A 27,106-nucleotide genomic window follows, 5' to 3' on the forward strand; every position below is an offset into this window, starting at 1 on the left:
CAATGATAAGCGCCGGAGTGACGATACGGATCTTGGGGGTTGTAGCACACGCGAATGATATTCAAGATGTCAGCGAGTGCTTCTTTACAGCATCTCACTGTCTTGAGGTTCCAGTTATGCGGTGTAGTCTGTAGCCGTTGACGACCCTTTCCATCGCTTGATCCACCGGCTCCATTGCACAGCGGCAGGGCTACTGGCACTGATAATTTCCAAGCGCAGATCGAACGAACGAAAGATGACGATTTAGCCGCTTGCAAGTGCCGAGTGCTACTGCCGCAGACGAAGGCGACGGTTTACACCAAGTCGCGCGAGAGGCTGCGACTATGCCTGTCCAAGGAATCGTAATGCAAAGCCGCTGTGTCAGCTATGGCGTTGCCCAGAATTTTCTTTTCTGTTTGGTACCATTCGGACGACAGAAAGTTCGCAAAATTTTTAAAAAGTACGCCTTCAGGTTCACTGCGATTCTTGGATAGTGTTCGACTGAGTTAGCCAAATACGGGAGCTAAGATCATTGAATGCTTAAAATGGGATAGGTAATTAGAGGAAGAGTGCGCGGATGATGTATGTTTTTCTACATCGGGATGTTCTCTATTATTACCCCGTCTTATCTGCTATGCAAACTCGTTGCCGCAAACACGTGGTCGCATGGCATAAGAAATGGGGTGCCCCAGTGGATTGAACTGCACTGTTGCAAGTTTCCCCCAATAGAGGGACCCGTTTAACCAGCAATTAATTCTGTCGCTGAGCAAATCGGACCTTGTGCACTTATAGCAAACGCGGACATGCTTTATAACCCTATGCTTTAATTAGAACGAGTCTTTCTGCTTGCGTACCGTGAAGAGCGGTTATCTTGAGCGTTTTAACTGTATTTGAGAATAGCACCCCAAAAGTTAATAGAAAGAACATCACAAAGCTGTTAACTCGCTTTCATGATGTTGGAAAGACGACGAAGCCGCTATCGCTTCTCTACATTCGCATGTGGAAAGCTTGTTTAGTTAAGCAACTTAAGCCTAGGAAAGTCTGACCACTGCCTTTTCTTTTTGTTCAGTTATACCAGAGCCATCATAACAGGCCACTGCATTGGCTCCACCCGTTTGTCACACATGGCTTTACCACAGAGTAACACAGCAGATGTGAGTGCGGGATACTCACATCAAGTTCACTAGGTCAGCCAAAGACCTTTCGCGTTGTGCATGCAGCAAGCAATGGAAGAAATCAAAGGGACAAGAAGGTGAACTTCAATACCCTTTTGTTTTATTACTTAAGACATAGTTTGTTCTTGCAAACTTATCACAACAGCGCAAAACTTATAGGACTCTCTAATAGCGCGTAGGAGGCTCTCTGTACAAATAATATAGATACATTACGTAGAAAAGTGTACTCGTCCAAAAACCACAATGTGTCGGTGTCCGAGGAAAGGAAGACGAGCGGCCGAACAAGATTAAGTAGGATTACCGGTTTAAAGTACGCCATCAAGGCAGGCAAACTTTTCATAGCAATTCGCACGTTTGAATACGTTATATAATCTATCCCTGTGCCTTGCACAATGCAGAGACCTGCAATACTCTCAAGAATGTCCACCAATATAGCCCACAGGGGTGGCTGCTCATAATGCTGGAGACAAGGCATCACAGACGTGTGTAAAGCTGCGTTTACATGAATGCCCATGAAGCATAACGCATTTACCTTTCACTGAAGGATCTTAATATGAGCTGCACACATTAAAAAAACATCGTGTTGAAGGTGCATTGCAAGGTAGCTTGAGATCGCATATGTAGGTAAGTGCAAAAGGAATCATATCGAGTGGGCTAAGGCAGTGCAGTGTCGCAACATCTAGATAGAGGCGCTGCCCCACTGCGGATGGTCAATGCACCTTCATGTAAACGCAGCTTGAAATGACATTGTTGAGAAAAATTAATACAGGTAGCAAAACATGGCAAGCTGCGCCAGCTGCCTAAAGAGGTTTAAGTAAATACGCAGCCCGTGAACTCTGAGCACGTCTCGAATGTCACCAGACTAGTTTCGGGAGTAGGTGCTAAGAAAACGGCCTCCTGTTTGATGCCAGTCGTCTTCCTTCCAAATGCCACAAAGGCGTTTGAATATGTTTGTACTGTTAAGATGTGTGGAAGTAAAAAAAAAGGAGCGTTATAAATAAAAACCGGAGATCCCCCAAAATATGCCGAAGAACAAAATTAAACCGGCGCACACACAGCTCGCGCATTCACTCCCAACACACACGCACACCCAAAAAAGAAAAGTACATTTGATTGCACATGATCAGCAAATGAGCAAGAACCTGCTGCACTCTGGCTTTCTACATTCGGCGAGGCGCTGATGCGCCTCCCAACATGATGCGTTTTGTGACAACATACATGGGCAAGAAAACACAGTTCTAATGGTAATACTGTGCTGGTCCATAGAGTTCACGCTAAGGGACAGCTTCCGGCAAGACGACGACGCTGGCAAGACATCAACTGGTGGCAAGACGGGTCAAGAGGAAGCGCCCCTGGGCTTAGGATGGGGCTCCCGGTCTTGCTGAAGACGTGCGAGCAAGCGTGGTCGCGGCACACTTCTAGAAGACCGTTACTGGCTCTGGTCGCCTGTCACATGATGATGGGAACGATCTGCGCAGATGCACCGCTTGTGGGCGACGCAGGCTGGATGAATGCTGCCATCAGCCGCTGTAGTCCGCGGACCACAGAGCAGCTATCTTCAACAGGACACGGAGTAGAGGCGAGTGCTTTGCTGCATCACCCGGGATGGTTTTTCGTTATGCTGGATGTGTTCTCGCGGGTTCTGTACAAGATGGTTGCTGGGAACCTCGGTGGTGAGACGATGCGCACGCCCGGACCAGGACAGGCCGGTAACCTTCTATACGCGACGTCATCACGTTGCCGCCCGGGATTGTTGGTGGAACGAACGACTAGTCGTGGGGCCCGGGCATAGGGCGACGAGCGCCTCTCGCAGTGAACGCGGGGGGATGTGAACATAAGGGAAAAAAAACGAAAAACACTTCCCACTCGTCAAAGTTTCTCACAAGTCCTAGCACGAGACTGGGCGGGACGACGGTACTACTGTCGACATGATGTCGGCGAGGTGGCTGGGGACTTTTTCGGTGTGGGTCGCCTGAAAAGACAGAAAACAGCAGACGTCAGGATACGTGCTCAAAGCCCCACAATCATTTCTCGAACTCAAAACAATGCATAAAACGCTGTCTACTAATATAGACGCACTTTGAGCTCTACCACACTCGCAATACGACAAAGAAAGAGCAAAAACACCGGACAACCTACGCTTCTCCAGAAGTGCAGTATTAAACGGCGCCTTGTTACCGAGAAATGTAGCGGCCTTAGGGTGGTGTTATTGCTTCCAGTGTTGCGAAAGCCCTACTCAATTCACCGTCTCCTACAGCGAGGTTTCCACAAGGCACGACGGGCTACTTGTCACAAGAAGCCGAAAGGACCATAAACAGGAACTCCGCGCAAAACAGCTAGCCAAGGGCGCACTCGTGGACGAAAGAAAACCCCTACCGCAGCCAAAATAGGATGCATAGACAACCACTGAATATGTATGGCCGTCCCGAAGCGTCGCCCGCTAAGAATCTTGGCAAGAGACGGCCAGCGAAGACCACGCGCTAGCCATTCAGCGCTAAGGAACGCGTCGTCAGCGATGAAGAGAAAGCCCAAGTGGCAGGTAGTCGGACGGGGGAACAAGAAGGTGGGTACGAGCTGAGCCCTTTAAGGCTGGCGCAGCGCTAGCGTTACAACAGAGCGGCGGCGGCCTGACCCACATCGTCATCCACGCGGCCCCGGCGTCGGGGAGGCCGCACGAAACCAGTTCTGCCGCAGCGCGGCCCGTCAAGGAAGTCAAACACCTCCTCGCTTCGCCGAAGAAGTCCTCGGGTATGTTTTTTCCCCTCGGGGCGCACGCTAGCTAGCCTCGCACCGACGTCGCAAACTCGGGACGCCTTTTCAAGAACATCGCGGGCAAAAGGAACAATACACCGCAGTACAGCCATTGCGATGGGGAGGGCGCCCGCGAGAGCTTCTTTGGCCTGAGTTGAACGCACGCAGCAGACCCGATGGCTATCGCAGAAAGACGCAAGCGAGTGGCAGCTAGATCCGGCTTCGGAAACCGGCCACGTCAGCGTCGGCCACGGGAACAAACAACCCTGTCCGGGCTGCACGCATCGGCTCAAACCAGACAGCACGAAGTCCAAACAGGCTCTACGCGATTCAGCAGCGCACTGCTAAGGGCCACGCTAGGACCAAGAGGACCACACAGCTGATACGACGGGCTTCATATCTGAGCGACCATTTTTTTTTTGTGTCCTATTTCAGCTTAAAGAAGGAACCGATCAGATTTAAGCGAGGCCTCCTAAAATCAGGGCGAGTCCAAGGGAGAGGATTGGCAAGCTACGTAGTGCGGCGCACGACAGAGTGGAAACCGCGGGCACTAAATACACATGCACACGGCCTAGCAACGAAACGGCGAGGCCAGCTATCAGCGGAGATTGCGTGCCGTGCTCAACCGCAAACGCACCCAAGCGAGACACCACAGGCCACGGCGCAGGGAAATAAAAGTAGAGAAAAGCGCCACGCACGCCTGCACCTGCATTCCGGAAAACAAATCGCCTAACCTCGGTCGCCGTCTCGATGCGTAGATGAGGACACGCACCTGTAGGCCCTGCGGCAATGGGGGTCTACCGCGTAATGACTTGGGAATGCAGCCATTGCGGTGACGTTTGTGTGACGTCTTCGTGAGGTTTACTACGCGGGCGTTCCTGGATGAAGACAGCGCCTCTTTTTAATGACGATTTAACCGGTGTATCTAGAGCCGGGGTCATCAACGGGCTATGTAACTTGAAAGCGAAACATGACGGAGGTGGACTACCCAGCTTATTTCAATCTGCATTTCAAAACGGAAGAGTTGGCAGCATACGGCTAAGGTAGTAGGAATACAAGCGAGAACGCGCGTGGTAGAATTAAAACTCCAGGGTGTGGATACAGCAAGAACTGCACTGCAGAACTTAAAACAAGGATGAGACGCAAAATTCAGATGACACGTACCTCTTGCGCCGAGCAAGTGTTGGCCACGGCGTTGGTAGAGGGCGATAGAACACCCAGCGGTTGCCGCGCCGGACTCGTGCTAGATCCCGCCGGATGCGACGAGCGGGTGGCGGGGTGCGTCTCTAGGGCGATCTGCAGGTCGAGGATGTAGTCGATGACATTTTGGATTATCTCCAGCTTGGAGAGCTTCTTGTTGCGCGGCATGTTGGGCACCAGTTCCTTGAGCTTGGCCAGCAGTGACTGCATCTCTTCGTGGTTCAGGTCCCGCTCCTTGCGGCCACCGCGACCGACGCGGCCTTCGGCCACCTTGGCAAGGCACCGGGTGATGGCTTGCTGCTGCTCGGACTGCGCCTTCATGGTCATTGAATAATCCGAACGGGCGACGACGTCGCTTCGAGAGGCAGAAGGATAATCCCAAACGGTCGGTCAAGACTCAGGAATCACCGTAGCAAACCGTGCCACTCGGACGTCGCTAGAAACGGAACACTGCGACTCCGAACAAGCTTCCCTGGACACTACAGTCAACAATCGCAAGCGAGGCTTTCAGACACACTCGCTACGACGTTAGAATATGCAGGGAAATGGCTGAAAAAAAGGAAGGAGCCAAGCTTTTATACCCCAGCGGAGCGTCCGCCCAATGGAGGGCTTCGGAGGCGGAGCGACAACGTCACCAGCCAATCCAAGCCCGTGGGAGACGGCAGCGTCGTTCGCCGTTCACTCACCAGATGGCGCCACCAACTAGTCAGGGAGAAATGGCGCGCTGTCGCTGTGTTTTCCACTGCACCGGAGCCATTCCGCTCGTGCTCCGCTCCCCGCAGCTGCCCTCCGCTTCAACGTACGCGAGCTTGATTCCTCCTTTCTCAGCCCTCGTGTATTTCGCGTTACCCTTCCTTTCGCTCTGCTCGGGGTTCCCTCTCTCGTTTCCCACACGGGACGTTCTGACGCTCGCCGAGCGCGAGCCAGCTGTCTGGGGCGCTGGTGAATGCGTGCCGTCTCATCGGGGCAACTCGACTTCGCTCCCACCCCTCCGTGATGCACCTGTGCGGGGTGGCGCGAGCGGCTTTTCTACTAAGCGGAGCTATACGTAGTAGCTCGCCGCCGTGCCTTGTTGGCTCATCTCCCGGCTCTTGGCCCACAGCGGGGTCTCCCTCTCTTTGCCTCAGCCGAGTGCAGAACTCTCTCTCTTTCTCACTTCGGCTGCCTCGCATTCACGCTCCCTCTCATCGGCGTAACCGGAGTTCAGGTGGCCAGTGCTTATGCGCGGGCAATTTACACTTCCATGTTGTTTGTTTTGCTCTTTTAAAGTGACGTGTACGTCTTGGAGTTGGCGGGCTGTGCGGTTCTGTAAGTCGGCGTTAGACCGCTACCGGCTGGTCTGGCGTGGGGTTTGCATTACGGTTTTTTTTCGCAGGGTCCGGAATGTATGTGCCTACGGGAATTAATTACCACGCTTCGTTCTGGTAATTAATTGTGAGCATGACAAAGGGCGAAGCTGGTGAATGATTATGGTAAATTAGCAGCGCAAAAGAAAGATGCGCCTCAAAGAGACACCAGGCACGACAGCGCCTCTTCGATTAATTTGCTATTGAATAACATGAACGAAAACATTAAAGCTTTGGTCGTTTTTTTTTTCCCGGAGATCCGCAGGACTAAGAAAAGAGGCCTTTTATCGCATATTTCGACCTGAGCTTTTTCATTCAAAGTGATGGCAGGGATGGGGGACAACGCTTTGCTTTGCGAAAAAATTGCTGTCGAACAACCACACAAGTTTACATTTTTTTTTCTTCAGTGCGAATATGTTAAACTGCGGAATAAAGGAACGGGACGTACATTAACTGGGAGTATACCCTACACTGGGACGAAGGGATTGTTGACTTGCATGATGCATGCCTGGCAGATAATTCTTGTATCTAGTCTAGTATCTTGACTCTAGATTTGGCGTAGCGTCCTGTTCTGTTTTCATTTATTTATTTATTTGTCCGTACTATCGGTCCTAGTTTGGGCCCAGATAGGGGTGGGCACTGAAACAAACTACAAAGCAAAGTGCACAAAGCCGTACATCAAAACTACACGTGTGCTGTTCTAAGCAACCGCAATCGGCGAACGCTCAAAAATGGCAACCAGAGTTACACAACAACAACAAAAACCGCGACAGTATTAGCTTGTAATATTGTACATTTCTTCAAGGCGGGACCGAAATTGTTCGCGATTTGAGGCTATAATGACATTTGCTGGAAGTTTGTTCCAGTGTCTTGCTGCAGATGGAAACAATGAATGCCTAAAGCACTCCTTCGAAAATTTCACCTCTGTCACACATTTGCTATGCTTATGACGGGTTCTTCGCGTTAAGTCATCCTGTATGTAATGCTGCTTGTCAACATGCACGATGTCACTCATAATGTCATATAAAAGGTGCAGCCGATTCTGTTCCCTTCCAATCTCAAGCGGTTCGTGCGTGAAGTGGGGCAACGGATTCTTTCCTGCGGTAGCATGAGTACACAAAACGCAAAGCACGTCGCTGGACTTGTTCAAGCTTCAGAGTTAAAATTGTGGTATAGGGATGCCATGCTTCACATGCGTATACCAGTATAGGACGCTTTGTGGACACGTTGTGGGAACTGTGAAATTACAGCGTATTTCATTCCTCACGCGACCAGCGAAACTTGAGCTGCCGCTCTATGTACTCCGGGCCTAATAAGTGCTCCGCGGTTCAGAGGCTGGCCGCTAGTAATATGATCACGTGATTTGGAAGGCTTTCTAATTGGAGTAGCAAGCGAGGAGGATAAGAGTGCTCGTAGATATCGCTGTATTTTTCTGTGACTTCAGTGGTAGGCAAGCCTGCGTGTGTGTGTGTGTGTTTTTTGCGTTCAAACTACAGTGCGGCAAGTCGACAGAAACACTAAGGGGCCTATTTATGGGCCGCTTTTGGAGGTGTGGTTAGGGTAGTGTGGTGTACGCTCTTGTCTTGGCACGATGCACTTCTTGAACTTTGTTTCTCGAAAAAATATGGGCCATGTACCGTTTCGTCTCAAAAAATCCCCGCTTAAGGCCTCTCGCTCCCCTCTCACATGCGTCCCTGATCACACCACATGTACTCGATTTTTTTTTTCGCGTAAAAAAAATGTCAGTAGGCGTGACGTCGACAACAGCATCCAGGTCGCAAGCCCACGTCGACCTCCGCACAGAATCACCTGCCGTCGGCTTTGATCCAGCACTTCCAATTAACAAAGTCCCGTCTTGCGCAAGCCCACGCCGCGGGAATTAAAACAGCGCCCTGTCAACCAGTTCGTCGGCGCCTTGTAAGGAAGCAGTCGGCCCAGGAGACGCCCACGGGAGCGGTCGAACAATGACGAAAGAGCGCCACGACCCGCTTCACGAGAAGTTTTGACGGACGAGACGTCGGTATACGGTGGGCGGATGCAGCGTCCACAGCAGCAGGTACCAAGCTGCGCCTTTTTCCGCGAGTCTGTAATCAGCGCTCGGCAGCCGCACGAAGCGGGCTTCCTCGTCACTATAGGTGGGCGACACACGGAGTATTGCATCTTTCTCTTTTTGATATACCTTCGATTTTATTCCGATGTCGCTCCTCGATGCACGGAATTTCAGATGTCAATCTTGGTTGTACTTGCACTGATGTTGCGCTGTGATTTAAGGAAAAGTGAAAAAGCGTTCAAGCTGTCGGTCGTTTCGTCTGAGCGTACTCAGGTCGTCATCTTCATCATCAGCCTGACTACGCCCACTGCAGGGCAAAGGACTCTCCCATGTCTCTCCAATTAACACTCAACCTTGCCAGTTGCGGCCACCGTATTCCCGCAAACTTCTTAATCTCATCCGCCCACCTAACTTTCTGCCGCCCCCTGCTACCTTTTCCTTCTCTTGGAATCCACTCAGTTACCCTTAAGGACCAGCGGTTATCCTGCCTTCGCATTACATATCCTGACCAAGCCCACTTCTTCCTCTTGATTTCAACATGAAGGATATTGGTAAACTGCCATTCATGATCTGAGAGAACCTGCCAAGTGCACCCCATTCTTATTCTTCTATAGTTACTTCTCTCTCATGATCCGGATCAGCGGTCACTACTTACTAATATGACTCGTACTATACCTATGGCAACACCTATAGAGTACTACTCAGGTCGTACTCTATACATAGTGAAACTCTTTACCATAGCGGGGTACAACTCAAGAAAGAAGCGGCTTTCCCCGTCAAAGGGTCCCCCCCCCCTTTCCAGCCAATGGCGTCGGCCGATTCTGATGTATCTGCTTGAATGATAATACATGGAGCGGCATGACGATGAAGGGAGGAGACTATATCCGACCATGGCTGAAGGGGACATACATAGCGGTGTGACATAACGGGACATACCCGTTTAATCTGCCACTCCCTGCATTGTTGCACTGGCAGGCTCATGAGAATCGGCCAGTGGCAAAGTATGTAAGGGGGTCCTTTGACGGGGAAAAGCCGCTTACTTTTTATTTTAGCCGTATCCGATTATACCATAGCAGATGGCTAAGGTATTGCTATGTATCATTATAACCGTGGATGTTTGCTTTCAAAAAGCTGTCAATGGGGGACATCGAACTGCTCGCTGGACAGTTGAGTGCACTTAGCGGAAGGACGGCGGGCCCGAACTTTTCGCACCGCTTCGCAAGCTAAAGGAGCAGGTGCTTTTAAATCTGCATGCACGTGGTAGCAAATTTTATGGAAGACACCATGGCCCGTATAATTTCTCTAAAAAACTCTCTATCGAGAAGTTTTGGCCTCAATACCGGGAAGTAGGGATCTGCGTACATGTGACCTGAGGACGAGGTCATGTGGGCCACGCCAGCTGTGACGATATCCAAAGTGGTTAGGTCTACTTAGTACATACATACAACAGTGGTGCCTCCTCCCCCCCTCCTTTAAAGTTTCTTATAATTGATTCTCGAAGATAAAGCCTTCTTGATATCAATGCTAGCTAGGTCATTCTCATCGGCAAACCAAGTCCTCTCTTGTACTGCCACTTCCTCCGCTCTCACATTCGCTAGCGTCCGTCCGTGCCCCGCCTGAGCAGTCAGAGGGAAACAGCGCTCCATGACCAGCTACATGATCCGCGGAAATTGCACGGACGAAGAAATTTTAGTTCACTTTTTCTTCTCTATAGGTGGCCTTATTAGAGTATCATCCATAACCCCGGACAGAAGCTCGACACCTGTCATGAGCCACCCCTCCTAAACGTAATCTATCTTAGAGGATAAAACCAGGGGCGTTGCCAGGGGGGAATGCTTATGGGGCTTCAGACCCCCCCCCCCCCCCCGAAATTTTTTCGAACTGTCACCGACCGCAGCATGGCCCAAGTGCATATCGCGACTTCTGCTATCATAGCTTTGTTCTTGCCTGGATCGTCTATGTTTCTGTGTGTAAAGTTTACTATCTGTGATTGCGCAAGATGTTTATTTGCCTTGTTTGACGCATTATATAGAGTGACTTTTGCTTAGACACGTAAATTTAATGGAGGCCTACGGGTATTTAAATATCTTGTTGCGAGGTTTTGTGTATACATACAGTGACTTTGTTTCCAGCCACACTTTTTTCTCCTTTGTCAAGTTGTTCAGTCAGGCATGTTGCCGGGCTAGTTGGTTTAGCATCTTGAAATTTGGAATAAAACCACCTTGGGGTAAATAACTTCACAATTTCCTTGTCATTTTTGACCTTGTGAAATTATTTGCGCCAAGGTGGTTTCATTTAAAATTTAACGTTGTCTAGTTGTATCTTCGCAATTCTAATACTCCATTTTATCTTCGCACTTCTAATGCATATTTTGCAGAACTCCTCGTTTGTTCATGTGGTCGCTGTTGCGACAAAAATTTCCGTGCAATTACTCGCAACACATGATCGGTGACAGCTGCTGCTGCGCAGTACACTGGGCGTTGCATGTGTACAAAAATGTAGAGTTTCTTGAACGACAAAGATTCATTAAAATATTTGTCCTCTATCTGGTCATTTCATGACCTTTGCGTTTTTCATATCAGTGGCATGCACTTCTTTGTTGGTTTAGGGCTGATATAGTTGTAGACTTCGTGTGATATTTTCTTTACTGAGCAAATACGCAAAAACATGGAAGCATTGGTATCAGTTATGTCTGCCACGATTTTTAAGAGATACGATTATGCATTCTTTTATTTTAAAAAAATGCATATTTCACTTGTCAAGACAGTGAGTAGCTTTATCTAATACACAACGTCATTGTCGATGAGAAAGCAGTTATTCTTGTGTTTGATCCCTCTACAAATTCTATGAGGAGGCCGCGCTGCAACATGCCCCCCCGTCGATAAAAATTTCTGGCTACGCCACTGCATAAAACAGAGCCTCGGTGGTCAGTGAGCGGACATCCAGGCACCATAACTGCTCCCGGACCCACTAGTAGCTCCACATCGCGAGAGTAAATGAACAGAGGTGTCCAAAAATTCGCATAACTAAGCGAATGATGTGGCTGGCATTGAAATAGAGGATGCGTTGACGGAGCTTACGGCACGAAAACAGCTCCGATAGTCTCAAGGCTTCTGAATATTTTGTCCATTAACGCATCGGTGAAAATGCAGATAAGATCACGGAAGATCGGATCATTCAGCTAACAAACCTAATAGTCACTGTGTAACCAAGACGCCCAACGAAAAGAGCCAGCTGCGGAGATAGCACCAGTGAGTGACATCCAGCGGTGATATATCGATGGGAGTATGATACCACGTCGATAAGAAGAACGGGAAAGTTGGGTGAAAAGTTTATTGTAAACCCTTTGTAAAAATTGAAGATGTCTATAGATTTTATTTCGTACCATTCTGAGCGGCTCGTGACGCGTCGGAAGCACTCCAAAATCTCATGGAAGGTCACAAGAGCTCCAGTTCCGAACCCTCCGCAAATGGGGACTCATATACGGGTGCAACAAGTGCTTCACTACATGTCTTAGAAGCAAGCCTCTTGAGCTCTATCAAGTTTTGATAGAGGCTGTCCATCTTGAGGACAGTGGATGACGCGATGTGTGGGAGGCATATGTTCCCTTCGCAAAGCACGCGGGCTGCCATGTTCTCTTATCGCAAAGCAATATATCCGTCGTCAATAAAGGCGCGCTGCGCTTCTGGGAATGATGGAGGAACCTCTAAGCATCCGCAAGCTGTCTGTATACTCTCTACCCTAAAGTCTGTGATCTCAAAGCGTTGATATCGAATCACAACGGATGTGAAGGCACGCAGTAGACAAAGACGCTTTTCTGCGAAATATTACTGGAGTAAGCGAGTGAATGATTGAAACTTTTTACACTGCCGCGACTTTCAGGTAATGGAGAGTTGTTCTGCATATAGTCGGATACAAGTCAAGAAAAAAGCGGCTTTTCCACGTCAAAGATACCCGCTTCCAGCCAATGGCGACGGCCGATTCTCATGTACATGCTAGCTGGGAAATGCACGTAGATGAAAGGGGAATAGTTCTCTCCCTGAACTGCCGGAGATAGCCCGCTGCCTGCATTGTCACACTACTGACGTTAGCAGTTTCATGAGAATATCGGCCGACGCCATTGGTTGGAAGAGGGTCTCTTGACGGGGAAAAGCCGCTTTTTTCTTGACTCGTATCTGACTACAGTGTGGAACACAGGAGCCTGAAAGGGGCAACTGCATATGATCTGCAACGTGGCGGGGCGAGGCCAGAAATCAGAGTGATGGTTTGGTTCGGTTTTTGTGGGGTTTAACGTCCCAAAGCGACTAAGGCTATGAGAGGCGCCGCAGTGGAGGGCTCCGGTAATTTCGACCACCTGGGGTTCTTTAACGTGCACTGACATCGCACAGTACACGGGCCTCTAGAATTTCTCCTCCAAAGAAATTCTAGCCGCCGCGGCCGGGATCGAACCCGCGTCTTTTGGGTCAGCAGCCGAGCACAGAGTGATGGTCGGGTGATGGAGCAAACCTGCTTCGTTGTAACAGAAGCTTGGTGAGGTAAGTGTGACAGCAAGTGCAGCTCACGGCGGACTGTCACGTGAATGTGGAAGCCATGAAGGGCGCTATAGCGTTTGCCATTTAGGCAGGCCTCGGGCATGAGAGGCTGGGTCCCTGTTTGCTGAGCAACCATGAAAAGGAGTAGGGGGGGGGGGGGGGGGGGGGATTGCAGTACAGCGTACACCTGGCGCTGTCGTCTTTCCTTCCCGGGAAGACTATTTTATGGACTCCGCGAAATTTTATATATGATAAGTTCGCAAGTCTATCACCAATGTTTCGATGCATGCCTGTCAGCTTGCCACGATAGTTCAGGCCCACGTTATAAAGACAACACACGCGCGCCAGACTCATGGGACATCGTCAAGAGACATCGTCAATCAAGCCTTGGCCGCCCTCCGAGTCTCTAGGGGTTACGGCTGACGCCTAACGAAGGTGGGGGGGACAATGCCCTGCGAACCTCCGCTTGACTTTGAAATAAAGTTTTTCCATCCATCCATTCAGTTCCCCCACAAAATAAACAAAGAAATCGCAAACCCTTGGTGCTTCGACTGCTTGAGCTAACAACTTAAAGCTGCTGGAGAGGCAAGGGACTGAGGTGAGTTTTTTTAATTTGCTTTCCTTAAATTGGTCCCTGCAATCATTCGGACAGCCTGAAGTTTAGAACGCAAGAAAGCAAACCCAATGCCTCTGCTCTCCTTGGAATCGGTTCGAAAAACTGTCTGCAAGTTTTAGAGCTGTCATTAAACGTACTGTTTATTTTATTTATTTATTTATACATACTTCAGGCCCTTTTCGGGCCCATGCAGGAGTGTTTACAATGCATCACTGTGATCAAACAGAGAAAAAACGCAATGATATCAAAAGAGCGATGATATCACAATCAGGGTTACTCCTAATGAAAAGCGGACAAAAGAAACAAGACAAGATTATTCACTTCCACTTGTACGTTGGTTCGTCCTCAATTTTTGTTTGTTTTCTGAGAGCTCGAACGCTCATCTAGGCGGACATGGGCGCCCGCACGGATGGAAGCCCGCACGGCATATTGCTGCGACGTAGAGCGCGTGTCGCTGTCATCGCCGCAGGAAACTCGACGGAACGGGGACAAGCTGGCGAACTACCGTCGCTGTTGCCGGTGACATTTTCGGGTCAGCCACCGCGCCGACAATGATCCGCTAGTGAACAGAGAAAACCTGCGGGCCCACGCGCCTCTCTATATACTGCTTTGCATAGTGGCGATAATATGCACTGGCCCGAGCTTGGACGCGACATTCCATGCCGCAGCTGGCAACATTACTGGGCAATTTTAGGGTAGCGTCCTCTCAGTTTCTGTAACCGCACGTAAAGCTCTTTAGGCTCCCTACGAACATTTTCTGGACGGCGATTTTATTGGAGCGTGCCAATCGCTGTCGCACTATAGGATCGAAATCTGTGTGTGACACCGTCTGGCAAACGCAATTCAAAGTCGATGGAACAAAGAAGAGAGCAATTACAGGGGCTAGTTAGTGTTTCATCATGTGGAAACCGCGGAGTACTTAAACAAACAAGACACACCTTTAGGACGACAGACGAAGCACGAACTTTTAACGAATTTTTATTCCGGATGGGTTGAGCTTTTTATGTGAAACAAAGAATGACATGACGATTTTTGTTGCAAAGAAAAAAAAAGAAAAAAAGAAAAGAAGACTTTTGACGCGGAGTTATTCATGCTGAGCAATGGGCGCTGGCTGTTCTTTCCAGTAGTTGAGATTCCCTCTCTTGGATCTCGTAGAGGGAAATTGGGTTGATGATGATTGTTGTAGGATGCTTGTCGTCTTGCAGATTCGAATTGCTCAATCACATTGCTAAAGGACACTTCTGGGGAGGTTAACTTTTTTATAACAATTAAAAGCACAAAGGGAGATAGATACAAGCAAGGAGAAAACATATTTACACTTGACTGACTCGTAGTTCTACGTGACGAAACCAGCCCTCGGTCCTGCCGAAGCAGCTGGTTTTAAAACCAATGTCCCCGCCCTCGGTGGGGAGAATAACCAATCAGGTAACTGTACAAACATCCACCCAATAAATTATTCGGGAAAGGAAAACATCACGAATCAGCAATTCGGAAAGGACAACGCAAACAATGAACGATTGAGGAAAGAAGCTAACTCATCGCGGCATACACTGTACACATATGTACACTTTCTACCATCACGATTTCGGATAATTATGCTTTCCTGCTGCGAGCTTCGCGAACACTCTCACTTTCCCAACGTCCGGTTGACCCAAGTTCAAGGAAAGTCACTTCAACCTATCTGTTCAGCATCGTCCCTCTTGGTGCTTGCAGCTAGCGTGGCAATATCCTGTTGACCGCGCTTCAAGCTGTCAACGCACGGCGCTGCAGACATGGGGCAAAAGCCACGCACTGTGACGCGGCTGCGGCTCACCGCAAGCACATGCACAACAGGATGTGACCTAATGAATCCGTCCTTGGGGGGGAAGTTTGACCTTTCCCGTAATCCTCCGCTATCCGGCGCTCCCTTATCCCGCTGGCTAGCGAGTGTGACACACCCCCTTCTCTGCAGTTGTGCGAAGGAAACAAGAGAAAGAACGTAATGGGCATTCCACTAACGCGAACCGGATGCGGCAAAACAAAGTACAGCACCGCGAACTTCACTCCAGTGATGCTTTCATTTTCTCTGTTTTTCCTCCTCTCATTGCAACAAAAATCGCCATGCCATTCTCTGTGTCACATGAAAAGCGTAACCCCTTCGGAATAAGAATTAGTTTAAAGTTCGCGCTTTGTCTGTTGCCCTAAAAGTTTGTCTTGTTCGTTTCAAGTGCAGCGCGGTTTCCACACGAGCACGGATAAAACTATGCACTGTGAATAGAGAGTTCTAGCATAGAGTGAACCGCGATCCGCCACCGTGATCCGCTTCCACGAGCACGACTGACACAGTGACACGTGACCACTGAGGTCGCGTTGATTGGTCTCGACGCGGGCAGGAGCGCACGCAGCTGACGGGGAACGTGGCGCCATCTGGCGGCTCCCTCAGGGCGTTTTGCACATGCGCAGTATCGCCTTGCAGAAGCGGTTCACGTTAGCTGATCGCGCTATGCTGTAACTCTCTAATATCTTACTGCCCTTGCCAACGTGGCTTTACATCCGCTGTTGGTTTTTTGACAGAGTGGAGTGTGTTGAAAGAATATCCGCTGTGGTTTTGACGCTCCGTTCAGAGTCTGGTATCATTTTCTTGCTGTTGATCCCGTTTATACAGGGTACTCCCCTTGTATCTGTCAGTATATTCGATCTTACGCTGAGCGACTCACTGTGAGAGTCATTATGGATTTAGCACAAAAATAGATAATTATGTATCCGGCGACAAGAAGCTCAGGAACTCTGCGCTCCGTAGTTTACGCGGTACAAATGGACAGCGTGTGTTGTGAGGGTCAACATATTGAAAATTGACCATGTCTAAAAAATACGGCGCAGTTAATACTTCTATATACTTGAGGACGTTCAGGTGAGAGCACGAAATGCGGCAGCGAGCAGCACCGTTCGCAGCCATTCAGCAGGCGGAAAAATAGAGAAATGACGATGTATCAAGTCCGAAGCCATGCCGCCGCAACAAAGAAGGCTGACAGGAAGTCGCCATGCATGGAACGCTTATTCACGGCCGGGAAAAGCCGGACTGGCTCGCGAAACCGTGTGCGCATGGAAGTCACAAAGCTCTCTAGAGCGTATATGTGCTGCTGATTGCGTTTTATTGCGTACGATGTGTACTAGCTGATATTGAAATGGCGTGCACACGCTGACAAACGCTTTGTGCAATCATATGCGGCATATTCCCTGTACAGCATATCAACAAATTTATTTTAACAGGGGCGCCGCGGGCAAATTGAAAGCCTGTATATATTGGTTATGTCTTTCGGATGACAAATATGATTTGTGCCAACGGAGAGAGAGAGGGGAAATAAAACTATTGGATTTTGAAATGTTCGACAAGTCAGGTGACGCGGGACTCCTAGTTAAGGACTCCGGTGGCTTTCTTTGGTGTCTGCACCCGGCGGATGGCCTGACCTTGGTCTTCCAGACCGTGGCTGGTCAGGGCAGCCTCCCACTGCTCGTGTGATGTCTGTGATGTTCATTCATTCATTCATTCATTCATTCATTCATTCATTCATTCATTCATTCATTCATTCATTCATTCATTCATTCATTCATTCATTTTATTTCTACTCTTGTCATAAAAATTACCAAAACACTGACTGAACCCATAGCCAGAGGCTAGTGTGGGGTTCAGAAACAAAATACATGATGGCAATGACACAGCACTCGTGTAAAATGAAAAGAACAAAATCACGGCGAAAGACCAAAATACCTCATACAACGAGGAAAAAATAAAATAATGTGCATTTTACAGCAGAATGAAAGAAAATCTTTCATGAACAACATGGTACAACAGACAGAAACCGAAAACAACTGTCACATATGTCAAATAAGGCTCATAAAGTATGTTCGCAATGCTCTATTTGTTTCATGGGACTGTTTTATTTCTGGGGGTAAAGCATTCCAAACCTTGGCTCCTGAAAACTGCACCAATTTTTCGCTGTAGATGTTATAATTCGGTGGCAGATTAAAGTTATTATGTGTAAGGTTTCTTGTGAGTCGAGAAGATGAGCGAAACAGGGAGGCATTGAAAGGTTGATTATATTTTACTATGTCGTTTACACACACCGCTAGGATATTAGGATATATGGTTTTCTCACACGACTTCACGAAATGTGGGACAGCGTGGAGTTACCGCCGCACCTGGAGCAGGTGCGGGGTTATCTGGAAGGGTGGATGAGGCTGTACAAGTAGAGGTTAGGTAAGGTGTTCTATAGAGCTTTTATAGAGGTTTCATGGAGCTTTTGCAGAGTACTGGTACGCGGGAACAAATAATGCGGCGAAGGCGGGCGCGTTTGGATGAAGGCGAAATGCAAAAATACACAAGTGTGCGACCCGCTGTCCGTGCATGTTAAGCCAGTAATGCCCCTCGTATAAGCTCTGCTGCAAGCAGAGTGCAAATACGTAAGTAGTTTTCATATGCTCGAAGAACTATATCAGCTGGTAACATGCATGAAGAAACGGTCTTTTGCAATATAGTTATGAAACATACCCAACAATTTTGGACAAAGCATTTTTGAACAAGGAACCGTTTATGAACGCAATTTTTCATTTTATGTAAGACTTCAGTATGAAAATCATATCCACATATCCCTCAACGGCTGTTGTCTATATATTTTTTTTCTATTAACGTTTTTCTATCGTCATTAGCGTTCCCCATCGGCTTTCTATGGCAGTATTAACTCGATACGATCGCTGAAAACACTTTAAAAGGAAGATTTTGCTACACATCAGAAAAATGGTCCTTTGACTTCAATATTTCCATAACAGTGTCTTATAATTTTCCAATGTTCAAAATTTTTTACCGAGAATGTTGGACATGGCAAGGTGAAATCGTCAACTGCTAGAGACGTAGGAGGGCTTCTGAAAAATAAAAAAAAATGCGAAAGTGACGACAAAATAGACTACATTTTTGTTGCAATGCTGCATTGGCAGGTGACGGTGCAGTCATTATTTTTCTTCTTGAAAGAATGATCGCTCCAGCGCACTTCCGCCCAGTCGACCTAGGACATTTCAAAGTTTTCACAATTAGCTATAATTTTTTAATTATTCTATAATAATATTTTCTTCAAAAATGTCTCATATTTTCGCATTTTTCTTACCAACGGGCGATTTGTGACGAAATCAGGCATGTTCAAAACTTTTACCCAGTGTTTTCAATGCATGGGTGTCGCAGGGACCGTATTTACAGGCAATTATTCCGGAGACCTCTACAACGGCACCTCTTTCCTTCTATCAGCCACTCCTCATAGAGTAAGACAGCTACTTTGCTTTTCCTTCCCTCACAGGCAAATTTTGAATTTTTATGAAGATAGAGAAAATACCAAAATATGAGGCCCAGTTATCGTCGCCACCTGCCGTTTTCACAAGCAATCTGCGGTGATGTCCACGCTTTCAGTTTCGTTGCGGATTAATGCCGCCTGGCCACACTACCATCCAGCGATCACAGATTCCTTTATAGTACGAGCTTCCCGACTTTCAAATCAAAAAGCAAAAAAAAAAAAAGAGATGATATTTGAAATGTAGATTCCTAGGCAGTAAAGGCATTGTTATAGCCTGTGTGGACCTGCCAAGTGACAGTCCCCTGTAGCTGTGCTTCCCCGCACAACCCTCCTGCAACACCCCCTTTCATTCATTGCTTACCTACGCTAGCTAGCAAGGGAAGCCGCCTGTGCCGATGTAGCGAGCGTCATGTACGGTGCAAGCACCACGCCGGCACAGCGGGAAAGGTGATCTCTTGGTCTTGGTCTCAGGTAATTTGGGAACTTATTAGCTTGATCTCAGGTCTGGGGTAAGCGCGCGGCTCCTATCTACGCCAGCCGAGTGCAGCCTTGCTGGAACTGTTCTCCGAGCTCACTCCTGGCATCTGCGTCGCCCAGCCCTATAGCACATACGAACATTCACCCGTGACGTTACTGAGCTGGTGAAGGATAGAGAGTGTGAGTGAGTGAATGAGTACCCCGCGATGTACCCCGGCCTCAACTGCTGCGTTTCAATCCAGGTGAGTCTTCGCACGCTGAGATTTTGGCTCCTCAGTAAGGCTTCTCGACCTATTGGATCATTCGAGCATGACGATAATGATGATGACTTCGCATGTATCGAAGGAATTCCCTTAAATAGCTATCATTTCGAAAGAAAAGAATATATAATGTGTAGCCCATCGCGTCGTCGAAAGTAGATGCAGGCATGAAATGATTTGCAGCAAAGGCGTTCCGCATTGCACATAATAAAAAAAAAAAATTGCACCCGGAAGGGCATGACTGTAACAAAAAAAGAAACCGTGCTACATATTTATTTTCTTTGCTTTTTTTGAACAAGGGTGAACTGAGCAGGCTGACACCGTTAATGCACACGCGTGAATCCTTTAAATGTGCACAGGTGCAAGGGTATTGCTGCTCCATGCGGTGCATATAGGTGAATGATTGTACAGATGCCCTGAGAATTTAATTGTGATCAGCCATGCCGTTGTTTAGCAAGCGGTCATCCCACATAACTTGACCCTGTGCCACGTTGGCACGTCCAATAACATTCCCTCCAACGCACATTCCTACCCACCCAGGTACCGTATATACTTGGGAGAGCTGGACTACTCCTCTCGTTGCACTTCGTCCATTATACTGTGGCCACTGCACGTTGTCCATATCGCCCAGGTGTTGGACGGTATGGGTTCTGGGTCTTCGACTTGAGAGGGCGACCCGAACCACGGTCGGAAAATAAATGTTTTCTTTCTCCCTCTCGTATAATTTGAGCTGTTTGCACTTTACATTAAAGGATAACTGCAGGTTTGATGCGCGATGCTATAACGGCGATTGCGCCGCCGTAATTTGAGAATAATCTGAATTGGCCTCGCTCAACTGCAAAGCGGCGTTGACTACAAATACGGGCGTGTTTATAGGCAAATAAACGAGGCGCATGAAGGTGTTTTATGGGCAAGAGGATGGAGCGGTGCGGGGGCTTGCTTCAGGTGTGGAATTCCATCATTGCAGTAGCGTTGTACCACTGATTTCAATGATGCTTCAGGTGCAGTTGTGTGCTTTGTTTAGGTGTTGTTTTGCGTGAGCGCTTGCTTAAGTTTGGTCGCAACAATGTAGCTTTTCTTTACTTTCGAATGGTTAAAAATAAATGCGCGCCATAACCATAGTGTTGATCGGAAATGTTAAGGCTGTTTCACATGGTGCGATTGTTGCCGCAGCGCAGTGCGATTTCTGCCGGTGTGCGACAGAAATGCGCGTCGTTCTCGTCGCAGGGCCACTGCGACAGGGTTTCAGCAAGTTCGTCGCACTGCCGCGGCGTCGGTGCGGTCGCAGCGACGGTCACAGTAGTCAGCCAATAGCAGCTCAGGCTACATGACAGGAAATGACGGAAGGGAAACCGTCGAAATTTGGCGTTGGCGCTATTTTGACTATCCTCTGGCTCTGGAAAGGCACGCCCGCCGCGTACTTCTGCTACCCAACGTTTATAGATACTTTTTGCTGCTACCATGTCACGCACGCTATTCAACGAAATTCTGATTGACGAGATAGAGAAGCGACCACTTCTTTGGAATATTTCATTGAATGATTACCGAAAAACGAACCGCAGCCACCTGTGGCAAGACGTGCTTGACGTTATGAAAAAAATTGACCCATCAGGTATGTACTTTTGCTGTTCTCTCGCGTGCTTAGAAATCACCTTGCGTTTCGTTGGCGGGCGCTGTCACTGTTTAATTGGGACGCGGGCACCTTGCGTTTCGCCTGCACCGAAAAACGCGGCCGCCACTGCCAGTATCGAACCAGTGCCCCCGGGCGCAAGCCGATCGCCCTAAAAAGTGAACCACCGCTGCAGGGCAGCAACTGTTCTAGCGTTGCGCTAAAGCTTTCTAATATGCGAGCATGCATGTAAAACATTACTGCGCAAAGCCGTGCACTATTAAACGAAGCCCTTACGTTCGCATTACAGTCTGGTGATTGTAGCTCTGGCATGCTAAGCATGTTTTAACTGCGGTAGTTTGTTTTCTAAACCCAAACAAATAAAAATGCTTTCTCCTGAACTTTGTGTCTTGTTTCTACTACGCAGTATCTATAGAAGAACTTCAATCGCGGTGGCGGAACTTGAAAGACTCGTTCCGCAGAAAAATGAAGGAATCTAAAGACAGCACGCGGAGTGGGTCCAGCGGCGGGTCAGTGAGGGCCCGGTGGCCCTACATGGAACGCATGAGGTTCATGCAAGACATCCTGGAACCACGTCGGTAAGCACCCGATACATGTATTGCCCAGTGAATAACGCATTGCGTGACCAAGATGACAATCCCATTTCATAGTTTCATTTCTGCAGCTAGTCACCTGCTGAGCTTGATCATATGCTTTCATTTACTTATTGCCTCTCTTACAACCTGCTTTACTTGCAGGAGTCATGGCAACATGCAAGTACAGCTTCATGAAAGCCTTGATGAGGTGCAAGTGCCGGGGAATGATCCCGAGTTTGAAGTATACCCGGCAGAGGAAGCCCCGCAGGAGTTAGCATCACCTGCCGAACCACACCTTTTGGATGCTATATTTGCCACCCCCAGTGTGCCCAATGTGCAAGCAAGCACAGAAAACGAATCACAGAGCACTGCACCAAGGCCTCGTAAGCGTGCAGCAGAACTGGAGGCTGTTGACGCGAGGATTGATGCAATTAGGACCGCCTTTGCGGCTCAGCAGTCGATGGACGATGCTACGCATTTTTTATTATCGCTGCACCCGGCAATGTCTAGGGTGCCGCAAGACATGCAAAGCGATCTCAGAATGGAGTTACTGCACATCATCTCAAATTATTCTAGAGGTGTGTACCCTGCGAACCTGCTTGTTACAGGTCTACAGATTACGGAGTAAGACCAGATAGCTTTAGAATAGGAGGACTCAACCGGCTGGAGGGATAGGGAAATAGCGGTGAGCCAGTGTGCATGTGCAGAACAATTACAGCCCTCAGGTAGTTGTTCCGCGCGTGCACACTGGCACATAGCTGTTCCCCTATCCACCTAACCATTTGTGTCCCCCTATTCTAAATCTCCCTGTTTGCTGCAATGAAAGGTGTACTGTGATTACTATGTGTTCATGTATTATTTACCATGTTGTTTCTTCTCCTTTTATTGCGTGTTGTGTTCGGTTTTATGGCACATAGGCGGCTAAGACCATCATGCCTTGTATTAAGTATTTTGGTTTGGTTTATGGGGGTTTAACGTCCCAAAGACAGGCTATGAGGGACGCCGCAGTGGAGGGCTCCGGAAATTTCGACCACCTGGGGTTCTCTAACGTGCACTGACATCGCACAGTACACGGGCCTCTAGAATTTCGCCTCCATGGAAATTCGACGCATCTTGGTCACTATAGTAAGATGCAACTTAATAACAGCAGCAGCTGGTAACATTAGCCCTGTAGTGCGCTAATCGTTCGCAACAGTAAACTAAATCATCATCGTAATGTGTTACTATATCAGACAAGCCACGGGCGTTGAAATTTATTAGTTTATCATTTCATCTAGTGGTTGGCTTCTCTTTTGGGTAAAATGGAAATCATGCACTCATCAGGAACACTTTTTTGAAGTTATTTTATGTTGTTTACGTATTGGACACACACACCTTACCCATAACTTGAAACATTGAGAAACAAGTTTTTTACCCCGTTTTAAAACCAACACATCCCTCTTCATCCGTCATTGATTTTAGGTGAAGGAGCTCTTATTGATCAGTCAAGCGTTTTTAACTTTTTAAAAGAAGCCAATGTACTTGAAAAACTGTGAATTCCTACCCCGTGCTTTACAATTTATTGACACACCTCATCCACCTTCTCCGCCATGAGAAGACGGCTGAGGTCACTATTCCATCGGGTGGGAACCTCGAGATCCTTGCACAGTCAAGGATGGCTGCTCAGGTTGCTGACCCTCTTTAAAGCTTTTACCATAAGTCACCTCTAAAATTTTGTCTTACGTTTTTACTAGGCTGCATGAATTAACTTTTTAGGCCCTTTACACCGCCGTTCATTTAGACTTTTGTATAACATCTATATAAAAATATTTTTATACCCCGAGCTTGGCGCATGATAGCCTTAACTCTCTTTTGGGTAAAAAGAAAAGCTTTAACAACAAACTACTCCTTTCTCGTGGCAGAATCGTGTTTGTGTGCAATGCAATTACGTGAAAATGAATTTTTTTTCGAACTCAAGGTGTGCCTCCTGTAATTGCTAGACTGTGTGGCACGTGTTTTTGGTACAATTGTTGCTGTCAGTTTTTGTGGTTCATTGTTGCAGTGTTTTTTTATCACGTTTTTTCGTTCACATGGCAATTCACCTGTACTTTTTTTTTGTTCCTCTTTCTTACTGTGATACCCTCCCTCCCACTGTAATGCCATTTAAGGTGGTGTGGGTACTGTGATAAATATATTAATTAAAAAATGAGCTAGTGTGCCATTATATGAAGCAGTAAGTTGTTTCTTTGTAACACGTATGTTTGCCCAGTACGCCTCTGCTTATCTGCCTACTCACGCACAAGCAATGTATGCTCAGGTGCAGTAGAAAATATAATCGAGAAAAAAAAGAAGAGCTACAAACAATTTTATTATATAAAAAATCAAGTACAAAGCTAATTATAGCTGTAGACCAGGACAATCTTGACACAAGTGTTTCCATGGTGAAACATTGATAAATACTGAAGGAATATAATGCACAGGTAAATAAATTATATACAGCGAACTTATACAGTAAAAAATGAGGATTATTTCAATATACAGAAAATAACAGAGAACAAAGAAGGGTACAAAACATATGAACTGTTCCAATTGAATTATCCACTAATTACGCAGGCCAGCAGATGTTCGCTGCCATGGCACAGCACCACAAGAACTTGAAAAATATGTACAAAACAAATCCCTGCTTTCTGCAGCTGTCCGGCTGTAGTTGTGTCCAGATGGTGGCTGAAGATCAAGCATACCCGATCCACCATCTGAAGACAACTGACCATTGGCTGCATCTCGAGGTTCATCATCGGAAGTGGCAGACATGTACACGACATCGTCACGAAGAAAGTTGTGAAGCACACAACATGCCATCACAACATAGTCGGCATTGCTTGGCAGAAGGTTGATGCTGCGTCGAAAGATGCGAAACCGTGACACCATAACCCCGAAAGTATTTTCCACGCACCTTCTGAAAAGCAAATGGTAAATGATAAATTCGCACGCTGCGTTAATGTGACTGTAAAATAGACACAGCAGAATCACCACAATCACCTTGCTCTGCTGAGCCTGTAGTTGAAGATTCTTTTTTCTTCACTTTGGCTCCTGCCAGAATAAGGCCGGAGAAAATCCGGCCGAAGCTGGAACGCTTCATCTCCCACAAACACATGGGGTGCTGCTGTCTGTGTGCCTGGCAGGTGCTGTGGTCCAGGGAGCCCAAGACTACTACTTTCAAGGCACTTGCCAAACCGTGACATGTTTAAAGTACCCCCATCACTTTGCCGACCATATGCACCAACGTCAACCATCACGTACTTTAAGTTGCTATCGGCAACCGCCAGCAACACAATGGAGTAGGTTCCCTGTAATGAGAATGTATTGCAAACACAGTCAAATCTCAACATGATGCACTGCTACCAAGAACAACATACTTTGTAGTTGTAGTAGAGGCTGCCTGAGTGCGGAGGGGCCTGGATTTGTACGTGTTTCCCATCGACTGCTCCAACACAATTTGGAAAGTTGCATTTTTCCTTGAAACCTCTGGCAACTTCCTGCCATTTTTCAGTTGTTGCCACCTGAAATGGAAGCTATTTAAATTATATACATTTTACAATTAAAGCACCAGACTGCTTGTTGAGACTAATAGTGGAGATAAACGGTGAAATCTGCATTCCTGCATGCAGAACTCGGTCTTCAATTGCACAAAAAACTAGTTTAGCTCACTTGTGCATAGAAATGAAGATACAATATATACCTTAAGGTACAAAGGCTGCAATGTTGTCCACAGCAGTCTGCATGTAGAATGAACTGTAGTGGATACTGTTGATATACCAACACGGAACTCCAGGGCCACATCCTGCATGTACATTCCTGAAGCCAGGTATCTGGGGAAAAAAAAAGGACAATTACGAGGCTTTCACTGAAGCTTATTTGCTAGATGTTTTTAGTCATTGTGCAAATTAGGACCTGAAAAAGAGTCTACATCTGGGAAGAGCATAAAATTAAAAGGACACTGGAAAATAGCAGCAAACAAAAAGAATGACATATTAAGGCAAAGTGATTTCAACGTACTGATATGTTTGTGTACGTACCTTAGCGTTATTGCCAGCCGTGCTCGCGACGGCAGTGGCTCGCGCACAACATAAGCTTTTGTGAGATGCTCCTCAAGGAAGGAGTGCAACTCCTCAAACTTTTCAGGCGTCATCCTATAATATTTCTTGAAGTATTCGGGGTCGCCAGACATAAGCAAAGGCATCTGCATACAGAAATTCTAGTATGAGAACACAAGCAAGAGAGGAATAGGCACAAAATGAATTTTGACAATATAAACTCACCACTGTGTAGAACACTGACTCTTCCTTGCGGTTCTGCCATATCGGCCGCGTCCACCACCGCCTAGATACCGGAGCGCTCAAAAGAATCCTTTTCTTCTTCAGAAGGTAATACTCTTCCAATAGGAGGAGCTGCTGCGGGCTGAAATGCGGTAGTAGAGCGCCTGCTCGGCCGTCTGCCAACACCGAAACTTTGCTTGTGGCTGGTGTACTGCTCATCAACAGCTTTTTCTTTTCAAGGAGGTAGTACTCCTCGAGAAGTAAACTACTTTGCGCAACTGACAAGTCCATAACGAAAGAAACGGAGGCTAGAACGGTCTCTCTAGGGTGCCACGGTTGAATGCTCCGCGTCAAAGATCGCGCGCTGGAGGTTGATCCGTGCGTACCGTGCGCAACACTTTGTTGACTTCGCGGCGAGATGCGCGTAGTTGCGTATCTCGTAACAAAGGCAAAAAAAAAAAAGAAATCTCGAAAACGTTTTATTGAACATTATAATACATCACAGCTCAATATAATTGCCCATGATTACAACACCAACGCCTTCTACGATGTTTTACATTTATTGCGGCCAAAGAATTTTTGGCCACTGAAAGGCGGCACCGACGGCACCGACGGCACCGACTGTAATCGTTGGCATGTGAAACGGCGGCTGCGATTACCGTCGCAACGACAGTGCGACCGGGCCGTATTTTTTCGTTCGCGTCGCACCATGTGAAACAGCCTTTATGCAGAGCGGCGGACGTTCCTCCGCTGGGTTGACGCATTGAGAGAGAGTCGCGCGTCGGCATACGTTCGAACACACGCCGATCGAATCACGGCGACACGGCGATAATCGCGGCGATAATTGGCGGCGACACATCGCGCGTTGGCATCGCGCGATGAGCTGAGGGCTGTCGAGCCAG

General features: G+C 47.7%; 2 protein-coding genes across 3 annotated transcripts; one reads left to right on the forward strand and one right to left on the reverse strand.

Annotated features, from left to right (window-relative positions):
• Positions 1–1,232: 1,232 nt before the first annotated feature.
• On the reverse strand, positions 1,233–5,675 carry LOC149327793 (DNA-binding protein inhibitor ID-1-like). The gene is made up of 2 exons (XM_089563598.1): positions 5,070–5,675; positions 1,233–3,126 (listed from the first exon to the last, which is right to left on the reverse strand). Exons 1-2 carry the CDS (start codon positions 5,430–5,432, stop codon positions 3,043–3,045), a joined length of 447 nt encoding a protein of 148 aa, XP_089419724.1. The 5' UTR covers positions 5,433–5,675; the 3' UTR covers positions 1,233–3,042.
• Positions 5,676–20,848: 15,173 nt separating this feature from the next.
• LOC149327794 (uncharacterized) lies at positions 20,849–26,796 on the forward strand. Of its 2 annotated transcripts, XM_089563789.1 has the most exons (4): positions 20,849–21,316; positions 21,741–21,912; positions 22,072–22,487; positions 24,582–26,796. In XM_089563789.1, the coding sequence occupies exons 1-4, from the start codon at positions 21,166–21,168 to the stop codon at positions 24,593–24,595; spliced, it is 753 nt and encodes a 250-aa protein (XP_089419915.1). In that variant the 5' UTR covers positions 20,849–21,165; the 3' UTR covers positions 24,596–26,796. The 2 variants fall into 2 exon arrangements, with proteins under 2 accessions (XP_089419915.1, XP_089419914.1); XM_089563788.1 differs by having other exon boundaries at positions 22,072–26,796.
• The last annotated feature ends 310 nt before the right edge of the window (positions 26,797–27,106 follow it).

The sequence above is a fragment of the Amblyomma mixtum genome, chromosome 10 (assembly GCF_055824585.1).
Source record: "Amblyomma mixtum isolate Tamu chromosome 10, ASM5582458v1, whole genome shotgun sequence".
Lineage (NCBI taxonomy): Eukaryota > Metazoa > Arthropoda > Arachnida > Ixodida > Ixodidae > Amblyomma > Amblyomma mixtum.